Source organism: Hippocampus bargibanti, linkage group LG06 (assembly GCF_051943395.1).
Source record: "Hippocampus bargibanti isolate YZ-2025 linkage group LG06, ASM5194339v1, whole genome shotgun sequence".
Classification (NCBI taxonomy): Eukaryota; Metazoa; Chordata; class Actinopteri; order Syngnathiformes; family Syngnathidae; genus Hippocampus; species Hippocampus bargibanti.
Window position 1 is genome coordinate 20,815,976 of NC_142739.1, and position 22,116 is coordinate 20,838,091.

General features: G+C 40.9%; 1 protein-coding gene across 1 annotated transcript; it reads right to left on the minus strand.

The window, feature by feature from the left end:
- entrep3 (endosomal transmembrane epsin interactor 3) lies at window positions 1–19,182 on the minus strand. The gene is made up of 14 exons (XM_088998597.1): window positions 18,334–19,182; window positions 16,143–16,199; window positions 10,001–10,108; window positions 9,761–9,877; window positions 9,588–9,695; window positions 8,244–8,404; window positions 7,960–8,059; window positions 7,783–7,855; window positions 7,267–7,567; window positions 5,877–6,199; window positions 5,722–5,763; window positions 4,602–4,777; window positions 4,149–4,295; window positions 1–1,586 (listed from the first exon to the last, which is right to left on the minus strand). The coding sequence occupies exons 1-14, from the start codon at window positions 18,565–18,567 to the stop codon at window positions 1,341–1,343; spliced, it is 2,193 nt and encodes a 730-aa protein (XP_088854723.1). The 5' UTR covers window positions 18,568–19,182; the 3' UTR covers window positions 1–1,340.
- Between the last annotated feature and the right edge of the window lie 2,934 nt (window positions 19,183–22,116).

A 22,116-nucleotide genomic window follows, 5' to 3' on the forward strand; every position in this document is an offset into this window, starting at 1 on the left:
TACATTTAGCAGAAAGAAAAAAAATGAGTCTGACGTCATCAGCGAGCCCTAGATGGCAGTGTCCTTGTAAATGTGTTTGCAAGACTTGTTTCATCAGTCACACTGCAACGAAAACATATTTATCTTACAGGATCCGACTGAAAGCCGCAATCAGATATGCTTGGTGCAAAAGTACACATTGCACACCAAGCAAGTGTTCTGAATCTGCATATTTTATTTGCAATACTTTATTGGACACATAAAGTACCGGTCTTTTAACACTTCCTGTATGTCTTTTTTGGTGGACAAGGGTCAACCCATGCAAATGAAGACATTTCACATGATACTCTATCTGATGTTTGTGAGGGGTGGGAGTGGGGGTGTCGCAAAACATGCACAACAAACACCACACCATGTTTTCATGGGACCAATCATAGAGAAGACATGACGTGCATTCATATCATGTATGCCGGCCAACCAAATGCGTTGGTGTGGTAAAATTGTGAAAAGAACAAATGTGAACAGGTTTGCTTATCTTATATAACACTTGACTAAATATGGGTTTTTAAGTGTCTTTTTCATTTTTCTTTTTTTTACATGGAAGACAAATTACATTTTTAACTCATTCACTGCCAGACATGTGCAAAACCGTGTCCACTCCAGTGCCAGGGTTTTTGTCATTGTCACTTGAATTCCAGGACCCACACAATATTGAGTTTTAGTACTACATCAACCTTAGACTCTCTTCTTTCATCAGGAAAAAAAGAGTTAATTTCTAAGTTATATGGGTATGTAGTTAACTGAGCTTGAAATGGGGGCGGCTGTACAAAATACAATACAATGCCTACATATTGATTTATCTCGCGCTTTGACAACAGCTGAAGCTGGAACAAAGCGCTAACATGTACAAAAGGCAAATGCTGCCCCCAAAGCCAAAGGTCTGACCAGTGCTTTATCGGCACCCCTTGCAAGAAAAAACAAAACCCGAACAAATTTGGGAATGGCGCTCTACGTCATATTTTCAATTCCCGAAAAATTTGGGAATGGCAATGAATGAGTTAATGACCAACCCATGTTGAACAACAAGGTATGAAAGGGCCTTGTAAGATCTTGTAATCCATTTTGTTGAACACTTGAGGGCCTGTCAGTCTCCAATATTTTTGACTCGGGCTGCCATGGAATGGAAAGAGGGTCTCGGCTAACATTGTTTCGACGAAGCCGGGGGTGTGTGTTTTTTATATTCAGAGCAATGCACAGCACCTTCTGAATAAGGCCAAAAGACTTCAGAGTTGATCGGCCTTGAAATATCGGAACAACTTGCAATCTGTACTTGATTATCTTCTCCAGTCTCCTTCTTGTATTCACAGCGCAGACTCAGAGTACAGAACACCCGATGAGCCGCGTTGCAGGTGAGGAGACACCACTGGGCATACAGTTACAGAGGATGAGGAGTTTAGATCCCCGCAACTCCGCAAGTGGATGCCTTCCGGGGTGTGGCCACTCTGGCTGCGGTTGTGGCAGCTGTCGCTATGAGAGTGATGGTGGGTACGCTGGTGGGGTTGCTGGTTAGGTTGTCCTCGACTGGTGTTCCAAGGGGTTCGCCAAACCTGATCAATGTTTTTTTTTTCCAGAAAATATGTAGACAAACATCGGAAAAGATATTTATTATGATTAATATAAAGTAATGTCATATATGGACTTGAATAATGCGAAAATAATCAGCTCTTTTATTTTGTATCATTTTATTTATGGTTTTATTGTTCTGCTGTTTATTGTTCTTTTAATTGTAAAGTGTCCTGGGGTCATTTGAAAGGTGCTTGTAAATTAAATGTATTATTAATACAGTAAAGTCTCGTTATATCGATATCGGATATATCGATAGTCCCGGTTATATCGATACTATTTCTATGCACGCACAGAGAAAATTACATGCAAACAGGGTCGGATATATCGATAGTCCCGGTTATATCGATATTTTTTCGGACTCCCTTGAATATCGATATAACGAGACTTTACTGTACGTATTATTAAATAAGGGGCTTCAACTTGATGAAGAAGCATGTCCTGCCATAGGAAGTGCTACGACATTTCTGCACGGCAGTCATCAAGTCAATCCTATGTTCTTCCATCACGGTTTTAGTTCGGGGCCGCCACGTAAATGGAAAAAATGCCACTTCAACGGACAGTTAGGATGGTGGAAAAGAATAATTTGCACCACCCTACCCACTCTCGAGGACTTGCACGCTGCAAGAATAAAGACAATGGCATGGAAAATCCTACTGGACCCTGTGCACCCTGCCCACCACCTTTTCCAGCCACTCCCCTCAGGCAGGTCCATGTGTACCAAATCCAGTAGACATTTCGAGAGCCTCTACCCCCGACGCCATTAACTCTCTCAACAGTAACTGACCAAAATCTAACTGTATAGTGCCTCTTTGCAATTTTGCACAACCCGGTGGAACAGCATCCCGTGAGAATCATTGTAGCTCCATCTCTCTACTAATTTGAACCACTGTCTGCTTGATACTTTGCATCTCACAGTTGTTCCTGAAAGGTACCAACTACATTAAGGAATTTGATTCCATTAGATTAGCCTTTATTCGCGCCCTCCATACTTACAGGGAGAAAACATTGCTGCAGTGAGGGACTCAGTAGGACGCATCTTTTTGAGTCACCCTCCTGAAAGAGGAGTGTGTAAAAGGGATTGACAACTTTGTCAGACGAAGACAGGCTTGCTTGCAACAAAATGGTGGACATTTGGAACACATCTTGAGAAAGCCATAAATTGACTACAAATTGACAGAAAGAGCTGAAACTCTGATGAATGGTCGTCTATAAACTGAATAATGTGTAGTTATAATTTGAAATAAATAGCTTTTTAATCAAAGCCACAATTGACATTTTCATGGGTACGCATCTTTTTGGGTCACTCTGTATTTACCATGTTGGTTTTTTTATGATGATACTAGTGCAACGTGTTCTAACGGAGACAAATTGCTTGTGTGTTCATCCTTGGCCAAATAAAGATGATTCTGATTCCGATTCAGATTCTGATGACTGACTCTCAGATGAGTGCTATTTTCCTTGCATATTGCAAACAGTTTTTAATATTTTGAGTTGGTTGAAATGAATGAATGGAACTTTCACTCAAAGTGACATTGCAGTTGAACTGAGGTCATTATTTCCTGCAGTGACGTGCAGTCAGGGGAGGCAGGTGAGGCCGTGCCTCACCTGTCATCATGACAATATCAAATGAAAAAATAAATTAAACAGTTATATTCATTTAGTGATTTCTACTTGAAAGTTCTTTTCCATTTAACTTAATCGATTTTTCACATTTACCGTTCAAATACTAAGTAGAGACGAGTGGTGAGGCAGCAGCCGGCTGAGCCTCACCATGGATTGCGCAATCACTATGCTAACAGTGCTGGCTTGCTCTGCAGTGAGACCGCATTAAAGTGTTCAAAAGCTTTTAGTATATGAACTAAATTTCTACAGTTTAGCTGGTGTATCTAATGTACAGTCATTGTACATTATAAACACTGTACTACAGTGTTTATTTTATCTTTTTTAATCAAAATTGTGTGCATAGGTGAGGCACACAGTTCTCCTGCCTCGTGACAGGGGGCGCTGGTGATTACAGATTCCTCTTGCATCTCCTCGGCTGCAGAATAATAGAATTAGTGACAGCAAGCTACAGTAAAGAGTTAGCAAGTTAAGTGCAACTATCCAGTAATTTTTTTGGTGTTGATTGGCCTTATTTTCAGAATGGAGGATGACATATCTAAATTGAAAGAAACAGAGAGACTTTTAAAACTGTTGCTCAGTTATTGATGCCTTTCTTCAGAAGGAGTAAAGGTAACGTGATAATCACGTTTTTTAAATTCTTTTTTTTCTATGCTACAGTTCATATAAAGAATGCTGACATGACATTTTAAACAAAACATGTTAACTGTTGCCAATCAAATGGTGAATAAGATACTCTGTAGAGTTCATATGTTTGTAAATCTGACTGTGATGACGTCAGTGCCTCACCAGCCATAAACCTCACCGAACGTCACTGATTTCCTGATATGAAAAGGTATCAATTTTAGATTGGGGTACAATGTCCATTACTAAGATGGAGACTACTTGTGGGAATCGGATAAGGTGTAATCGTGTAAACATACTTGTTCCAAAGACAGATGGTTGGTGGCAGCGCCCTCAGCTCCACCTCTCCTTTTTGGTATCTGCCGTGCACTCCCGGCATGCTCGGAAGAGGGTGCTAGGTTGCGTTTGGAGCGCGTCAGGAAGCGAGCCATCAAGACTCGAGTCACCTTGGAGTAGACAGGTGAAGAATAAGAAAACATTTAGTGTTTCACAATGGAGAAATTCCCAATTGACAGCAGAAAAAGAATGAAAGGGAGATGTGCAAGAAGGAAAAGTATATACATAAATATATATGATGAAATGTAGACATTAGCATATTAAAAATGGGGGAGCGGTTACAAAATAAAAAAAATAAAAAGGGAAATCAAAAAATGGAAATATGATCATGGATGCTGAAAAAAAGACAATGACTTTTGTATGCACACACACACGCATACAAATATTGATATGTCTGGGAACTTTTTCAGGCAAACCTTGAGGTCACCAAGTGAGCGGTGGTAATCTTTGGACAAACGCAGGGAAGACGACAGTGGGGCTTTGGAAGGAACTTGTACCCCCGGATCTGTGGATTGCATGCTATCTTTTCTTGGTAAAGCGGTAGCCGGGGGCAAAGATGTAGGGGGCAGCAGGAGTGCGTCTTTGGATGGACCTGAGGAGAAAATGAGATTGGCGTATTTATTTATTTATTCATTTATTTGTTTATTTATTTACTCATTTATATGTTTGACTATCTGCCCATCCATATATTTACTTATGTAGTTACTTACTTATTTACATCCTTACTTATTTACTTACTCGTTTACTTATTTACTTACCTACTTATTTACTTACTTAATTATTTAATTACTTATTTGTATTTACTTGTTTACTTACTTGTTGACTTTCTTATTTCTTACTTATTGACTTAATTATTTACTTTCTTGTTTACTTACTTAATTATTTACCTCCTTACGTGTTTACTTACTCATTTACTTATTTACTTACTGATTGACTTACTTATTTACTTCCTTATTTACTTATTTACTTACTTAATTATTTAATTACTTGTGTACTTACCTATTTACTTACTTGTTGACTTACTTATTTCTTACTTATTGATTTACTTATTTACTTACTTAATTATTTACTTAGTTAATGACTTACTTATTGACTTTCTCATTTACTTGCTTATTTACTTACTTATTTGTTTATTCACTGATGTACTTATTTTCTGACTTATTTTCTTACTTATTCACTTACTGATTGACTTACTTATTTACTTATTGACTTTATTGGCTTACTTACTTGTTTACTTACTGATGTACTTATGTATGTACGTATGTATGTACGTACGTACATCTGTCTGTCTGTCTGTCTTTCTGTCTGTCTGTTTGTATAGGTGTGTGTGCGTGCGTGCGTGGGTGTATGTATGTATGTATGTATGTATGTATGTATGTATGTATGTATGTATGTATGTATGTATGTATGTATGTATGTATGTATTTATTTATTTATTTATTTATTTATTTATTTATTTATTTATTTATTCATGCCTTAACTTCCGTGAAGGCATTTGAAATGATCCGTGTCTTTATAAAATGTAGCCAATATTACCTGTGTCTGGAGAAGCTTTATTGCATCCATAGCTCAAATCCCCTGGAGGAGAAAGGGCAAAAAGACATTTTTAATCCATAACAAAGCACTTTCCAAGGCACCCAAGGAGGATTGACGACACTTTGTGGAGGTAATAGCAACCAGGCCTTATTTACCGGCGCCTGTCGAGGAGCTGAGGCCCGGCTCACTGCGCGACCTCATGATGCTTAGGAGGCCTTCATTGTCATTTCTGCCATTCTCGCCATTCTTTCTCCCAGGCCGCCGTCGCAAGTACAGAGTCCGGTGCTGTAATGGAGGTCCACCATTCTGACCCACACACTGCTCGCCATTGTCATGGGCATCTGCTTGGTGTAAAGGAGTAGAAGGGCGAACTTGGATGTCGGGTATGGGGGATTTCTGTTGTGAGGCAGATCCCTCTGTGGCCCCCAATTGAGAACAGCTTCGAGCTAGCATAGCCTGGCGCCGCAACACTGGAGATCTGGAGGAGGGAATGGTAGTATAGAATATGACTCGAGAGGCATATATGGCTCTTTTGATGATTGCGTATGGCTCGCCGATAAAACTAAATACATATTCTCGTTTTTTCGCCGTTCATTTCCTGTTGGGGCTGCAGTTGGCCGAAAGCACAATTTTGATTGGATGACACTGACCTAGGTTGGCGGAGAGTGCAATTTTGATTGGATGATACTGGCCGTCATGTTGAAACAGGTAAACGGTCCTTTAAATGAGCCCGACAAGTACACTCCAGCTTGAATGCACCGGAGCATTCGCATTTGAGGAGAGAAAATGTTCTGATTCTAATTTGCAATTAAAAATTCCATCGATGAAACAGTCGAATGTCAGTGACCATTTAACAAGTCCCATGTTAACGTTAGCATCAATATACTTCTGCGAGAAGTATATTGCAGATAGCAAGTGTGGAAGCTTATGAGCCGTGTGCAGGCTCGCTAGCAGTAACTTCACCTATAGATCATTCGTTGGATATTTACCGATCACGAAGAACGGAATACCATTCATGTTAACGGTGAGTACTATCGCAAAGTTATTTTAAATAATACATTCTCGACATTTTGTTGAAAAGTGGCCGCGCGTGCGTGCGTTCATTTTGCGTGCGTGTTTGCACGTGTGTGTGTGCGCGCGTGTGTGTGTGTATGCACGCGCCCGTGTGTGGCTCTCACTGAAAAACATTTCAAAATATTTTACTTTTATGGCTCTTAGTCAAAAAGGTTCCCGACCCCTGTAGTAGGCTGTCAACTGCGTTCAGAAACATTTTGATATTTAGAATATACTGATTGAGTTAACCCCAAAACATTCTGAACGTTAGCTTAATAGCATATTAGTCATTGTGTTGCAAGATCAATTAAAAAGCAAGGTTGTGTGGTACAGTTAGTCAAGTTAACATACGGGTTAGCTTCCTAATTGAACTAAATAAAAAATACAGCAATAAAAATGGCTGCTTTGCATTTTAAGTGACATTATGGAACCTTTAGAACTAGAGTGTGAAATGTCAAAGGCGTCCGATGGACTTGATGTTTTCCCACGTACCTGTACGTGTTGGTTGCCGTGCTGGGTGAAGAACACGAGTTGGACCTCTCTCCTCTAAGAAAACGTCTTGCTCTTGGTCCTCCGGCCAGAGGACTCTCCGGCGTCTGCGTCCGAGTACCACGGAGGCTTGGGCGCTCCGTTCCGCCATCTGGCCCGTCGCTCACATCACTGGCCGTCCTGCTGGCCCTGCCACCTTGATTCCTCAGCGCCACCTCCAACAGACACGAGTCCTCGGACGGGGACGAATCATCTGGGATGTCTACAATCTCTGACATGAGGAGAGAGCCGCTGTCCATGGAGACTAAATGTATGAAGAGAAAAATATTTGGAAACTGTGTGAAGCTTTGTTAAATTTGGCTTCTTTGGACAGAAAACTTGAAACTGTATCGACAACGCCTTTACTGGTTGCAGCCAAAAAATGTGATTGACTGTTTTGCCTGTCTTGATTCTTTCAAGAGACGAACACTTATTGATTGAATATTTTTTTTACATCATATGCAATAAATCATAACTCACCTTCTCCGCTGAACGCTGTCAACGTCGCTCGCTCTGCGGACAGCTCAGCACCGTGTTGGTCGAACATTGTTGCCTTGACACACACAAAATGTCACCAAAGGCTTCGCCACAGTGTCACTTACGAGCATAATAATACTTTTTTAAAAAGTAACAATATTCATCCACAATGACGCTCACCTGGCTGAGAACTCTTTGTCCCATTACAGCCTCATAAGGAGGAGGACAATCAGTCGGGTAGAGAGGAATGGGGCTCTCCATGGAGCCATTGTAGGTGATACTACACAACAATATTTGCATTATTGACATATGACGGACATGAGAGGGTTAAAATCATACATACAGCAACACGGTTTAACGTTATTACAAACCACAACAATAATTGTCGTGTTCAATGAAAACCTCTCCGACAGTGTCAATCAAAGGCGTTGCGAATAAAGTGCCCGTTGTTTTTCTATTCTCACCTCTGTGCGTCCGTCTCTGAGCTGCAGGTGTACTCGGGAGGATAATAAGGGGGCGGTGGAATGGGCGGAACAAACTCTTCGAAGTCCATGACGTTGGTCAAGAAGGCGTCCTGAGGTGTGGTGCATTCCGGGTTGACGGAACGGGAACGGTGGGGCACTAGCTGGGTGGGGGGTAATGCACGCATATTTGGACAATATACACTGTAGGATACTGTGGTCGAATTTTGAGTTAATATGCTTTTTTTTCTTTTTTTTCCCTCCCGAAGCTGGAATTGACACAACAAAGCGAAAAGGGTTCAGTATTTTGTTGGAACTAACTTATATCGCACCTTATCTCGACCCATCTCGCCTATTGGAGATCTCATAATAATAACAGAAGACAATTGAAGGCATTATGAGGCAAAAACTGATATCAAAAAAAGAAATATTCTAAGAGATTTTTTTTCAATAATGAAGTCAAAGGAAGAAGAAACAATATTGAAATATTAGGATCTATTTTTCACATTTTACAATTATGCGGCAAAAATAATTCATGTTTTTAACTCATTCACTGCCTGATGATGTGCAAAAATGTGTCCACTCAAGTACCAGGGTTTTTGGAATTTTCAATCAAATTTCAGGACGCACAGAATAGTGAGTTTTAGGACTACATAAACATTCAATTGAGTGTAAGAAACATCAGACTCTCTTCTTTCATCAGAAAAAAAGAGCTAATTACTAAGTTAGGTGGGTCTGGAGTTATCTGAGCTTCAAATGGGGGCGGCTGTACACAATACAATACATAAATATTGATTGATATCGCGCTTTAACAACAGCTGAATCTGTACCAAAGCGCTAACATGGACGAAAGGAAAATGCTGCACCCTCGGGGGAGGGCAAGACACTGCTAGAGGTCTGACAACGCTTTATCGGCATCCACCGTGAGAAAAACCAAAACCCGAACAAATTTGGGAACATTACATACAGTATCTTTACTGCACTTGAAAATAGGAAGATTTAAAAAATAAAGTATATTTATATAACAATTGAATCATAAATGCATTGCACATAAAGGTTAAAAAATGAGTACATAAAAAAAAAAAAAAAAAAAAGATGACATACATGTCTTGCTTTGCGAAGATAAATACAACTGAATTATGATTGGGCAGTAACTCTATCTTTTTTTAGAGGGATGGGGGTCCTGTTATTCCAGAAAAATAATAATCTGAATCCGAATCAGAAAGTCTTGAATAGTCCCACAGTAGGGAAATTTGCTATTCACTTTTAATCAAAATTTGATCAATGTATGAACTGCAATTTTTGAGCACTTGATGGTTTTTTAAAAAAGTGTCTGTATGGACTCACCAGATGCACAAGGTCCAGGGAGAATATATGGATGCTGCAGGTAACCGTGGACAGAGTGCAGACAATGGTCGAAAGAATGCTCAGACCACATGCGCTAAACAACAAGTCCTGCAATAACAATATAGAATGTCTTCAGCTATTTGAAGCACTTGCGGGAGGCGCAACCTCCCTACCTTCAGTTGATGTCTAACCGAGTGGCAGTCTGAATTCAAGTTGAGGACAAGGGTTCCATCCTCTTTGCTGGAGCATGATTCCGTGGGCACGCAACATACACAGCGGCCGTTCTCGATCTCCAAACACAGGAAAAATGGAGAAGTCAAGACACTGCGGAATGATCTGTCTGAAATATGTCATCAAGTCTTGGAATGTTCCGTCGCGCATGTGTTTTGAAGGGCGTTTTAGCACCGTTGTACCTCACAGGTGAGCATGGATTTGACCATCTGTGCGTTCTGACAGGAGAGCATGGAGCCGGCCAAACTGAGGATCACGCAGACTGCAGACAGCAGCATGAAAAGAGAAACCTGTGGAGGGAAGCCAAGGCAAAAAGACTTGAATTCTACGGCATTCATTAACTCATTCACCGCCATTCACGAATGTATTCGGAAATTGAAAATATGACGTAGAGCGCCATTCCTGAATTTGTTCGGGTTTTGTTTTTTCTTATTTGGATTCCGAGCGTTCCGATAAAGCGCTGGCTATGGCCTCTGGCAATGTTTTCCCTTCCACAAGGGGGCAGCATTTCCCTTTTTTCATGTTAGCACTTTGTTCCAGCTTCAGCTGTTGTTAAAGCACTATATAAACCACTATGTATGTATTGCATTGTATTTTGGACAGCCACCCTCATTTCAAGTTCATATAACTCCAGACCCAACTTGGAATTTTGGAATTAACTCTTTTCTGATGAAAGAAGAGAGTCTACGGTATCTTACGCAGCATTGACTGTTTATGTAGTCCTAAAACACAATATTATGTGGGTCCTGGAATTCGAGTGACGATGACAAAAACCCTGGCACTGGCGTGGACACATTTCTGCACATCATCTAGCAGGGAATGAGTTAAAGGTGAGCATTTTTTAATATTTTTTTATACATGTATTTCATTTTATTTTGTTTGATGCAGTTTAGTTCTAAAACACTTTTTGTGTGAAAATTAGACTCAGAGGATGCTATGGGTGCAGTGTGAACTATCTAAAAAGATATCATAAGTATTGAAAAAAGATACAGTAAAGTCTCGTTATATCGATATCGGATATATCGATAGTCCCGGTTATATCGATACTATTTCTATGCACGCACGGAGAAAATTACATGCAAACAGGGTCGGATATATCGATAGTCCCAGTTATATCGATATTTTTTCGGACTCCCTTGAATATCGATATAATGAGACTTTACTGTATTTTTTGTTTCCCTCTACACCCCTCACAATCGACTTGGAACCAGTTTGAGAACTTCCAGTCAATCACGATCGATGCATTTGGCACTCCTGGTATATATCAAACATTGTAAGATTTAGTGTGACAAAGAAACTAATGTGTTGAAGTGATTTTGCAAATTTCACTTGTCATCTACAACCTTCATTGCCATCTTTTGTCTTTTATTCATGGCCTTTGGAAAATTTACCGTATTTTCTGGTGTATAAGGTGCACCGAAAAAGCCTTGTGTTCAAAAGATGTGCCTATAGTGAATGGGTTAAAAAAACAACAGAGCTTGATACTGTTACATAATATGGACCAAAAACAAGCAAACAAACAAACAAACAAACAAATCTGGTGCACGAGGTTGAAAAGTTCCGACTAGACATAGTTGGGCTTGCCTCCACACACAGCCTGGGTTCCGGTACCAGCCCTCTCGAGAGGGGTTGGACTCTCTTCCACTCTGGAGTTGCCCACGGTGAGAGGCGTAGAGCAGGTGTCGGCATACTTATTGCCCCCCGACTCGCCGCCTGTACATTGGGATTCACCCCAGTAGACGAAAGGGTTGCTTCCCTCCGCCTTCAGGTGGGGGGACGGGTTCTGACTGTTGTCTGTGCATATGCACCAAACAGCAGTTCAGTGTACCCATCCTTTTTGGAGACCTTAGGGGGTGTGCTGGAGAGCGCTCCCCCTGGGGATTCCCTTGTTCTGCTGGGCGATTTCAATGCTCATGTGGGCAATGACAGTGGGACCTGGAAGGGCGTGATTGGGAGGAATGGCCCCCCCGATCAGAACAGGAGTGGTGTCTTGTTATTAGACTTCTGTGCTCAACACGGATTGTCTATAACAAACACTTTATTCAAACATAAGGGTATCCATATGTGCACGTGGCACCAGGACACCCTTGGTCGCAGTTCGATGATTGACTTTATAGTTGTATCATCGGATTTGCGGCCTCATGTTTTGGACACTCGAGTGAAGAGAGGGGCGGAGCTGTCAACTGATCACCACCTGGTGGTATACATAAATATTGATTGATATCGCGCTTTAACAACAGCTGAATCTGTACCAAAGCGCTAACATGGACGAAAGGAAAATGCTGCACCCTCGGGGGAGGGCAAGACACTGCTAGAGGTCTGACAACGCTTTATCGGCATCCACCGTGAGAAAAACCAAAACCCGAACAAATTTGGGAACATTACATACAGTATCTTTACTGCACTTGAAAATAGGAAGATTTAAAAAATAAAGTATATTTATATAACAATTGAATCATAAATGCATTGCACATAAAGGTTTAAAAATGAGTACATAAAAAAAAAAAAAAAAAAAAAAAGATGACATACATGTCTTGCTTTGCGAAGATAAATACAACTGAATTATGATTGGGCAGTAACTCTATCTTTTTTTAGAGGGATGGGGGTCCTGTTATTCCAGAAAAATAATAATCTGAATCCGAATCAGAAAGTCTTGAATAGTCCCACAGTAGGGAAATTTGCTATTCACTTTTAATCAAAATTTGATCAATGTATGAACTGCAATTTTTGAGCACTTGATGGTTTTTTAAAAAAGTGTCTGTATGGACTCACCAGATGCACAAGGTCCAGGGAGAATATATGGATGCTGCAGGTAACCGTGGACAGAGTGCAGACAATGGTCGAAAGAATGCTCAGACCACATGCGCTAAACAACAAGTCCTGCAATAACAATATAGAATGTCTTCAGCTATTTGAAGCACTTGCGGGAGGCGCAACCTCCCTACCTTCAGTTGATGTCTAACCGAGTGGCAGTCTGAATTCAAGTTGAGGACAAGGGTTCCATCCTCTTTGCTGGAGCATGATTCCGTGGGCACGCAACATACACAGCGGCCGTTCTCGATCTCCAAACACAGGAAAAATGGAGAAGTCAAGACACTGCGGAATGATCTGTCTGAAATATGTCATCAAGTCTTGGAATGTTCCGTCGCGCATGTGTTTTGAAGGGCGTTTTAGCACCGTTGTACCTCACAGGTGAGCATGGTGGCAGGAGACCCCGGGGACGACCCAGAACACGCTGGAGAGACTATGTCTCCCAGCTGGCATGGGAACGCCTTGGGATCCGCCAGGACGAGCTGGAAGAAGTGGCTGGGGAGAGGGAAGTCTGGGCTTCCCTACTGAAGCTGCTGCCCCCGCGACCCGACCCCGGATAAGCGGCAGAATGGATGGATGGATGGATCCAGGATTCAAATCAACACATTTCTAGCCTGGAGTAACTTTGCAAATATGTAAGTCATATTTTACAGGAATGTATTAATAATTCACAGCTACAAGAGGATCCATCTGCGAGGGGTTGCCAGATCGATTAATAATACAAGACGCCCGTGTGGACTGTCACGTTCAATTGCTGTTTATGGTGTCTTTTAAAAAGAAAAATTGCAGTTGCATGACATCTTTTGGAACGATAAAGTGCCTTGTTGGTTAATTCTCTTTCATACCAAACCACATCCCTTTTGTTTCTTCCATCTACTATATATTACCTATCGAATCAGACTTACTCATGAGGGTTTGTCCGAGTTGACCTTGGATCGGTCCCCATCTTTTTAAGCAGCGATCTTTCAGACTAACATTCACAACCTTGTACATTTTTGAGTCTTCAAAGTAATATACATGATTTTGGAATGTGGGCCGAAGCTTGATTAAAAGCCATGCAGGCATCCAGTGATCATTCAAAATTATTCGGACAACCGCGAAACACACTTAATAACCAGTACGCCGACAGTACTTATAATCAAACAAATTAATTTAAAACAATGTGCCATTAAAGAGGTTTTTAATCATTCATGATGAGATTAATTCTCAATAAAGATTAATCTTTCTCATCATTCCTGCCAAGTGCAATCTCAGGCAAGAAGACTTACTTGTGGTCCCGTTTGCTAACCAGACTTAGTAAGTGCAGTGGGGCCTCGGTTTCCGAACACCTTGCCTTACGAATTTTTCGGTTTACGAACGTTAAATTGATGAAAATTAAACCTGGGCATACACACCACTTTTCGGGATACACATGGAGCGCCGCCCCACCATGGCTGGCGGCGTAATCTTCGGCGGAAGAACACCAAACCACACGACCGAACAGCGCCCCAGCCGGCCTACCTCTCCACACCCCCTTTCTCTGAGTGCACACTTCGATCGTCTTCAAGGATTTTTTAAATATACTTTTGCTGTTATGGGACCGAAAAAGACGCCACCACAGGCTCGTGTTCAGCCGAAGAAGACACAAAACAAAACTACAGTTGAGGAGAAGAAGGAGATCATTGAGAAACACGAACGAAGTGTGCATTTGTCTGCCTTCACGGCCCAGTTTTGCCAAAGAAGTCGGTTGTAGGAACGATCCAAATTGAACCTCACCCCACCATGCCGATTTAGTGAAGGGTTTTGCTGCTTTATGAAAATAGCTTATTTTACTCCCCTTTCAGACCATCTGACCATCAAAGTACAGATGATGGCTGAAGAAACCTTCTAATCAATAATGACCCATGTGATAAGACAGAATGGGATGCTGAACTGGGCTGAGAAGATGTACAGACAATCCACATGGCTGTAAACCATGAGATAGTGTGCCGTCATTGGGTGACGTGCGCGCTGGGAACCAATCAAGCTACAGCCATGGACAAAACTTCTGAGTCATTCAGCTTTTTTTATGAACGTTTTTTCTCTCCAAAAAATGTGAGGGATCACTGTACTGTATATACATTGAGTTCTATTCTGTGTTATATTTGCTTTGTTGTTGATTATGTTCATGAGAAAAGCTGTGGCAGAGTGTCCGTTTAATGTGATTCTGCAACCACAAAACAGGTAAAACGGTGCTTAGCTAGCATTAGCACACTTAATCAGGATGACTACAGACGCTCCCCATCTTAACAATCTTATCAACAAGATGCATTCCGAGCGGTCGTTCGTAACGTGAATTTGTTCGTAAGTTGCTTCAGTGCTATATTTTGTATGGAATGTATATTTAAGTCAAACACTGAACGGGGAAGTATAAAACACAGACGATTTAACAGTCGTAAAATAAATTCACACCTACTGTAGTACGACGACATATATCCTTGGGTCTGTCTACACAGCCAATCGTAAGCAAGCTCGGCGCCTCTTCCTCACAGCGTCAATTGGGAAGGGGAATTTACTCCCCGCCCACATACTCTACGCAGCCAATCGTAAGCCAGTGGTGGCAACACTTTAGCATAGCCGCGCGCTGATTGGTCAGCCTTAGTGTCCATTGTATAAGCATCCAGTTTGTGTTGTTGATGTTTTGGGAGTTTGTTCTTCTGTAAATAGTAGTGATGTGTCGTTCGTGAACGAGCCGGTTTTTAGAGCCGGGTCTCTGAAGTGAGCGAAGAGAGCCGGCTCCTATTAATGAGCCGGAAATGGGAGCCGACTTTTTTTCCCTCTATTCCCCGCCCCCAGTCTTCGGTTAAAGCCGCACGTGATTGATCAAGATCCGCGGTAGAGGGGGAAGGGAAGAATTACAGACACAAGCAGCAGTGAGGAGAAGGGGCAGGGGTTAGATAAACTCTTGAAATTTCAAAGTGGGGACCAGTCTGCCGGATTGTTTTCAGTCCAATGAAAGACAGATTTCTGAGAACTTTGCAGAGGAGCTAGGGAGGTACTGCAGGACGCATGCACTGTTTTGGAGCCATTTGAGCAGGTCACTGGAGATCAGTGTAGACAGGTAGAGTGGACAACTGTTATCCCATTATGCTGTTATTATTATTATTCAATTACTGTATTATCAATTTTACTAGTTGGTATTATAGCATTACTTATATCAAAAGAAAATTAGTGACAGCTGATCATCAGACCAGAGTAACCACAGGGAACGTGAAAGTTAGTGGATGCACATATAAATAAAGCATTACAAATAACAATATTTGATATAGTGTATTTTTACATGAGTAGTTCGTTTTTCACATAATTTTACATGATTTTAGGTAGTTAATTAATTTAAGCAACAAAAAACCTGAGGAGCCATTTGAAAGCCAAAAGAGCCAGATCTTTTTAGTGGACTGAGCCAAAAGAACCGGCTCTCTGAAAGGAGCCAGAATTCCCATCAGTAAATAGTCTGATGTCATTTAAAAAAAAGTTTGAGAAGAAAAATGTACATACCACGAGTGTTAAAGGTTTCCTCCATGAGATAATGCCAACTATCCCAGATGCCACCACCTACAAAGACACACACCAATAAATACTAGCTCTATGACCACACTTCCGGTAGGCATAAACAGTCTACCCCCCCCCCCTTTTTTTTAATACCAGGGTGCTGTCAGAAAAAAAATCCAAACCAGTTTCAATGGAAGAAAAACACCCCCATGTCAAGCATAACATTGGGACTCCATGTATCAATGCTATTCTTTGCAACCGTGGCCTCAAAATCAAATTTGTACATCCAGAATAGTAAGTCAGATCATGCCGTAGTCTGCACAAACCGTCATGACTTGAGATACAAGTGAGGTAGCTTGAGATACAAGTGAGCCAGCTGCAATTCCTCGAAAAATAAGATTCACATATTTATTCTTTGCCCAATAGGATCTTACAACAAATTAAACATTGAATAAAGACGTGCATAAAGAAATCACATAAATTTGCTTTTAAGTCAGCTAGCTTGATGCGAATATACAGTAAAGTCTCGTTATATCGATATCGGTTATGTCACGGTTTGCAAGGTGGTGATGGCGGGTGCGGATCCCAAAAAGCAGGCAGGAGTGAGTAGGAGGTTGTTTGACAAATTGTATTAAATTAAAGTCAGCAGGAACAAAATGTAAAACATCAAAATCATCTGAACGGAAAAAATACAAAGTAGCAAAAGAAGACCAAAAGTAAAAGTCCGCCAAGGTTAAACAAACACGTACACGATGCATGCAGCAACCAAGCAGCAAACAAACAATGAACCGGCACCGGATGGTCGTGCCGGGTGTTCTTTTAAATGTCAATGATTAAACGACCAACACCTGCGAGGCTGCAGGCAGGGCTGACGTCGCTACCCGCTGGTCGCCAATCTGATCGGGACGACCAGCACCTGTGAGGTGTAGGCGGGGGCGACAGCGCCCCCCGTTGGTCGCCAACCAGATCATGACAGGTTATATCGATAGTACTGCTTATTACGATACTATTTCTATGAACGCGAGGAGAAAATTTACATGCCGCAGGATCGGATATATCAATAGTCTTTTTTTTCTGACTCCCGAGAATATCGATATAACGAGACTTTACTGTACATTGTGAAATGCCCAGTGGCAGGCCGTGCATGTCACTCCAAGGCCTTCAGTAGTGCTACGTCTGAATGAATCACTTCACTGCTGCGAGTGTGGTGTGATTTACTACATGTCCACTAAAGGATGTCGTTGGCCAGAAAATAATTTGTGACTTGAAGAAACTAAAGAAATACTGTCATGAAACTGACTCAAATATTTACTATGAGCGTGTGGCTACATGATAGCCTCATAAAATTGCAATATTAGTTACTATTTTTGCTAGCTTCTGAGCTGTCCAACCTTAATGATGTCCATCTATTCTTGAAAAAAACAGCTTGACAATGGCTTTAACAGTATATCTGCATCAAAATCCATTTCTTCTCCTCCTTCAGCCATTGAGGGTTGACAAAACCGCTATTAAATCAACACAACTATATTTGCTCATGCCGCTTGCTACAGATACAGTGTGCTAGCTCTGGCCAGTATATGCTTATCACCAGAGGCTAGTGATACTATGATTGGCTATTGATTAGCCAATGATGTGACTAGCCAGTGATAGTTTGCAAAAACTCTGACATTTCCAGCGCCTTCCAGCAGGGCTTGGTTTGACAACTCGAACTCTGATTGGTTAAAGCACGTTTCATCAACATTTATTTTATGCTCCAGGGCCCACAGAACTGATTGTGAAGGCGTCCAGGTAGATTTCTGACCCTGGTAACAAATGATGGCTGAAATGTTAAATGCTTAAATGCGAAACACATCTGGAAGCTGCACAACAAGGGAAAAGAAAAGAATCTGAAAGACAATTTGGAATTATTTTTTAAGCATTCATGGACAAAATATAATGTACATTAGTCTGTGATTCAGATATTTTTAGCCAGCAGAGAAGGCCTTGCAGGCCCTGACGGCCCACCACTGAAAATGCCATTGGTAGGTTAAAACATAGCATATACTGTATGTGGTGGTGTTGTAATACTTTAAACAATTGATGAAACAATTGAAGTCAACCAGTGAGGCAACCCATGTAGACAGGCAAACTACATCCACGTTGAGCTTTAAACTTTCCAGCGTATCATATATGGTACTCGTAGTTGCTTTATACTTACAAAAAATCCAGCCCAGAAGGGACAGGACTGCCTCACACGAGCAGACGAGGTGAAGGTCATGCTGGTGAAAGAGAAGGCCAGGACCATGGCGCCCAAGCTCAGGTGGCACAGGCCCAGGTAGAGGAGCAGCCGAGCCCCCCCGGGGCCTCGACCCGAAAAGCCACGCCTGCTGTCCGACCAACCCCGTGACCCCGAGGCTGACCCCACGCTGCTGGAGTCTGACGGCGAGGGCATGTTGGAAATTACGATGGACTTAATCTATCGGTCTTTCAGCAAAGTTCAAGGGGTCAATGTTTTGGGTCTGGTCAGCGCAAAGTTGAGAATGGAGCATATAAACAGTCAGCTCTTTTGACTGCTTCAGCCATGACTGTAAAAGTCAATACACCTCAAAGCAGCAACCCCCTCTTGCAACAAGACTCCTCTGACGTTTTTGCTTTCCTCTTGTATCATTATTATTATTATGTTTCTTTTCTCTCTTTCCACTCTCGTGCGCGGCATTGCAATAGCAGTAGTAAGCTTTGCATTATAAAACATCCCAAAACAAGAAAGATGAAAAGACGCTCATCTTTCTCAGCTGCGTTTGTGTGTGTGTTGTTCACCTCCCGAGCGGAGCATCACCCGACGTTCCGTTTGGACCACAGAGAAGAAAAACGAGGAAAATCTTTCACCTTGTCAACAATACAAGAGATGATTAAAAAAAAACTGATCAAACGATGACAAGCCTGCCTGATATGCCTCCTCTTTCCTTTCCCCGCAGTCACGCGGGCATCACGTTCACCCGCGGGTTAAATGTCCCGCACGTTAGCCCGCTGCGTCCTCCTCCACTGTTCAGAAACTACATATTTTAACCCCACCCCCACCCCCTCCACCACATCAAAATTCCATCCTTTAAGCCTTGTTTTAAAACACCGCTGCGTATTTTCCCTGCGTGGATCCCCCACCCGGATGGAAAGGCATCGTGCGATAATATGCAAGCCCGAGCCTGCCCCTGTGCGTGATGACAAGGCACGTAAAGCGTGAGATGCGGCATGCAGAGGAGGTGGGTGCTGATGCTGGGAAGAGAAGGGGCGGGGAGTGTGTGGGGAGGGGGTGAAGTAAGGAAAAAAGGAAAGAAGGAATGACCCGGCAATGGTTGCCTGGCAACCACCTGCAGCACATGTGACCCCCCCCAAAAAAAACAAAATACATAAATGATAAACAAACAAAACAAATAAATAGATCGACAATAAATAATATTGAACAAATAAACACATATATAAAACAAACAGACAGAATATAATTTGAGAAATAAACAAATAAAGAAAACAAAATAAATATATAAATCGATAATAAATAAAAACATATATATAAATAAATAATAATGAACAAATAAACAAATAAATAAACACAACAAAAACATAAATACACCATAAATACATAAAAAATAGATATACAGTAAAGTCTCGTTATATCGATAGTACCGCTTATTACGATACTATTTTCATTTCCCTTGCACATTTCTAGTCTTTTTATGTATAATTAGTACCGTTTAGTACGATACCTGGTTATTACGATAATCCGGTTATTACGGTGCTCCTTTTCATCCCCCGCCGGCCATTTTTGTTGTTTATATCGACATATCCGTCGCGCCATTGGTCAACTTGGTCACGTGTCTTGTTACGTGAGCCGCCATCGGTCGCGCCATTGGTCGACTTGGTCACATGAGCCGCCATCGGTCGCGCTATTGGTCGACTTGGCCGTGTGACTTTGTCACGTGACACGCCATCGGTCGCGCCATTGGTCAACTTGGTCACGTGTCTTGGTTACGTGTCACGCCATCAGTCGCGCCATTGGTCGACTTGGTCAGGTGACTTGGTTACGTGCCCAGCACCCGTGTAGCAGAGCCATTTTCATTTTCAGACGCTAGCTCGTGTGTAGCAGACGAGATTGAAGTGTTTGTGTTAAAAGGTAAAAATGGGAAGCAGAAGAAGATTGATGACTTTTTTAAATTGTATACATAATACAGTAAGATGTAAGCGTTGCAGTTTCCCTGTTGTGTTATGTACATGCCCACTGTACTGTATATGAATGCAATCGTTTTTTGCAACAATGTTTCTTGTTTTGTCTGCTGAAGCGCGATGATTTTGAAAATTATTAACATTCCATACTGTGTATTAAAGGACAGCCGATGTCACTTTTTATTCAAATGCAAATAAAAATGACTTCACGCCAAGACGTCTTGCATTGCTTGTGAATCCAAACAATGGCTTCAGATTCGGATAATATGCTTTCTTGTTACACATCCAGTTATGAATATGTTTCAAATACACTGTAGTTCTGAAGATTAAAGCATACATGTTTACAATCATTAAAGAATTATATGTGCCATTTTGAGGCAACATTGGGGGAACATCTCTCACCCAAAAAAAAAGGGAGCTAATGGTCAGCTCCGTTTCTTATATGGCGCTTGGCTGCCCTCTTTTGGCGGCTTTTGTTTAATGCAGTTCGGCGTACGATCGGATATATCGATAGTCCCGGTTATATCGATATTTTTTCGGACTCCCTTGAATATCGATATAACGAGACTTTACTGTATAAACAATAAATAAATAAAAATAAACACATACATAAACAAAACAAAAGAAAATAAATAAATACACTACATAGATAAATAAACAATAAATAAATAAAAATAAACATATAAATAAATAAACAGCCAAATAAACAAAGAAATTAATATATACATAAATAATTGCAGAAAGAAACAAACAAATAAATAAATAAATAAGCATATAAATAAACAGCTAAATAAACACAAAAATAAATAAATATATTGATAAATAAACATATTAATAAATAATTACAGAAAGAAACAAATAAATACATGAATAAATAAATAAACAGTTAAATAAACAAATAAATAAATAAACATATGCATAAATAATCACAGAAAGAAACAAATAAATACACGAATAAACAAATGCATACATACATACATACATACACAAACAAACAAACACACAAAATAAACAAATAAACAATTATATAAATAAAATCAACATTTTATTTCGGGACATGAGTTGAGACTGCACACGTGACTGAGAAAATTCCGAAAAGACTCATGGAATCATGTCACCCCTCCCAACATTATTATTATTTCTTTTTTGTTCCACCAAGTGTCATACTGAGATTTTTCACAGACTTTGAATTTTGCAAAGGGAAACTGTTTATATTTTTAGGTATCCCCCACACCCTACAAGGCAATTGTCTCCTTCTGATTTCGTTCAGGTCACACCAGCTGCTTTAGATCATCTAAATCAGAGGTCCTCAACCGCCGGGCTGCGGACCGGTACCGGTCCGTGGGTCATTTGGTACCGGGCCGTACAGAAAGAATAAATAATTTACATAATTTCCGTTTTATTTATTATCTGAGTTCGAACTACGTTTTATTTTGAAAAATGAAAAATTACCAGATTACATCCGTCTATGACTTACTCTTGACACATGTCAAAACGCTTGTCTAGGTCATGGTGACCATAGAGCGTTAAAGGACAACCAACGTCTCCGGACAAGTTATGTCCATAATTTGTAAAATGGCTTAAATGATTTCTACTGAGCGTATTTTACAAAGATTCCATCGCATATACAGTAAAGTCTCGTTATATCGATATCAAGGAGAAAATTTACATGCCGCAGGATCGGATATATCGATAGTCCAGTTATATCGATATTTTTTCAGACTCCCGAGAATATCGACATAAGGAGACTTTACTGTAGCTATATTTTACATTTTAAGACTCGCAC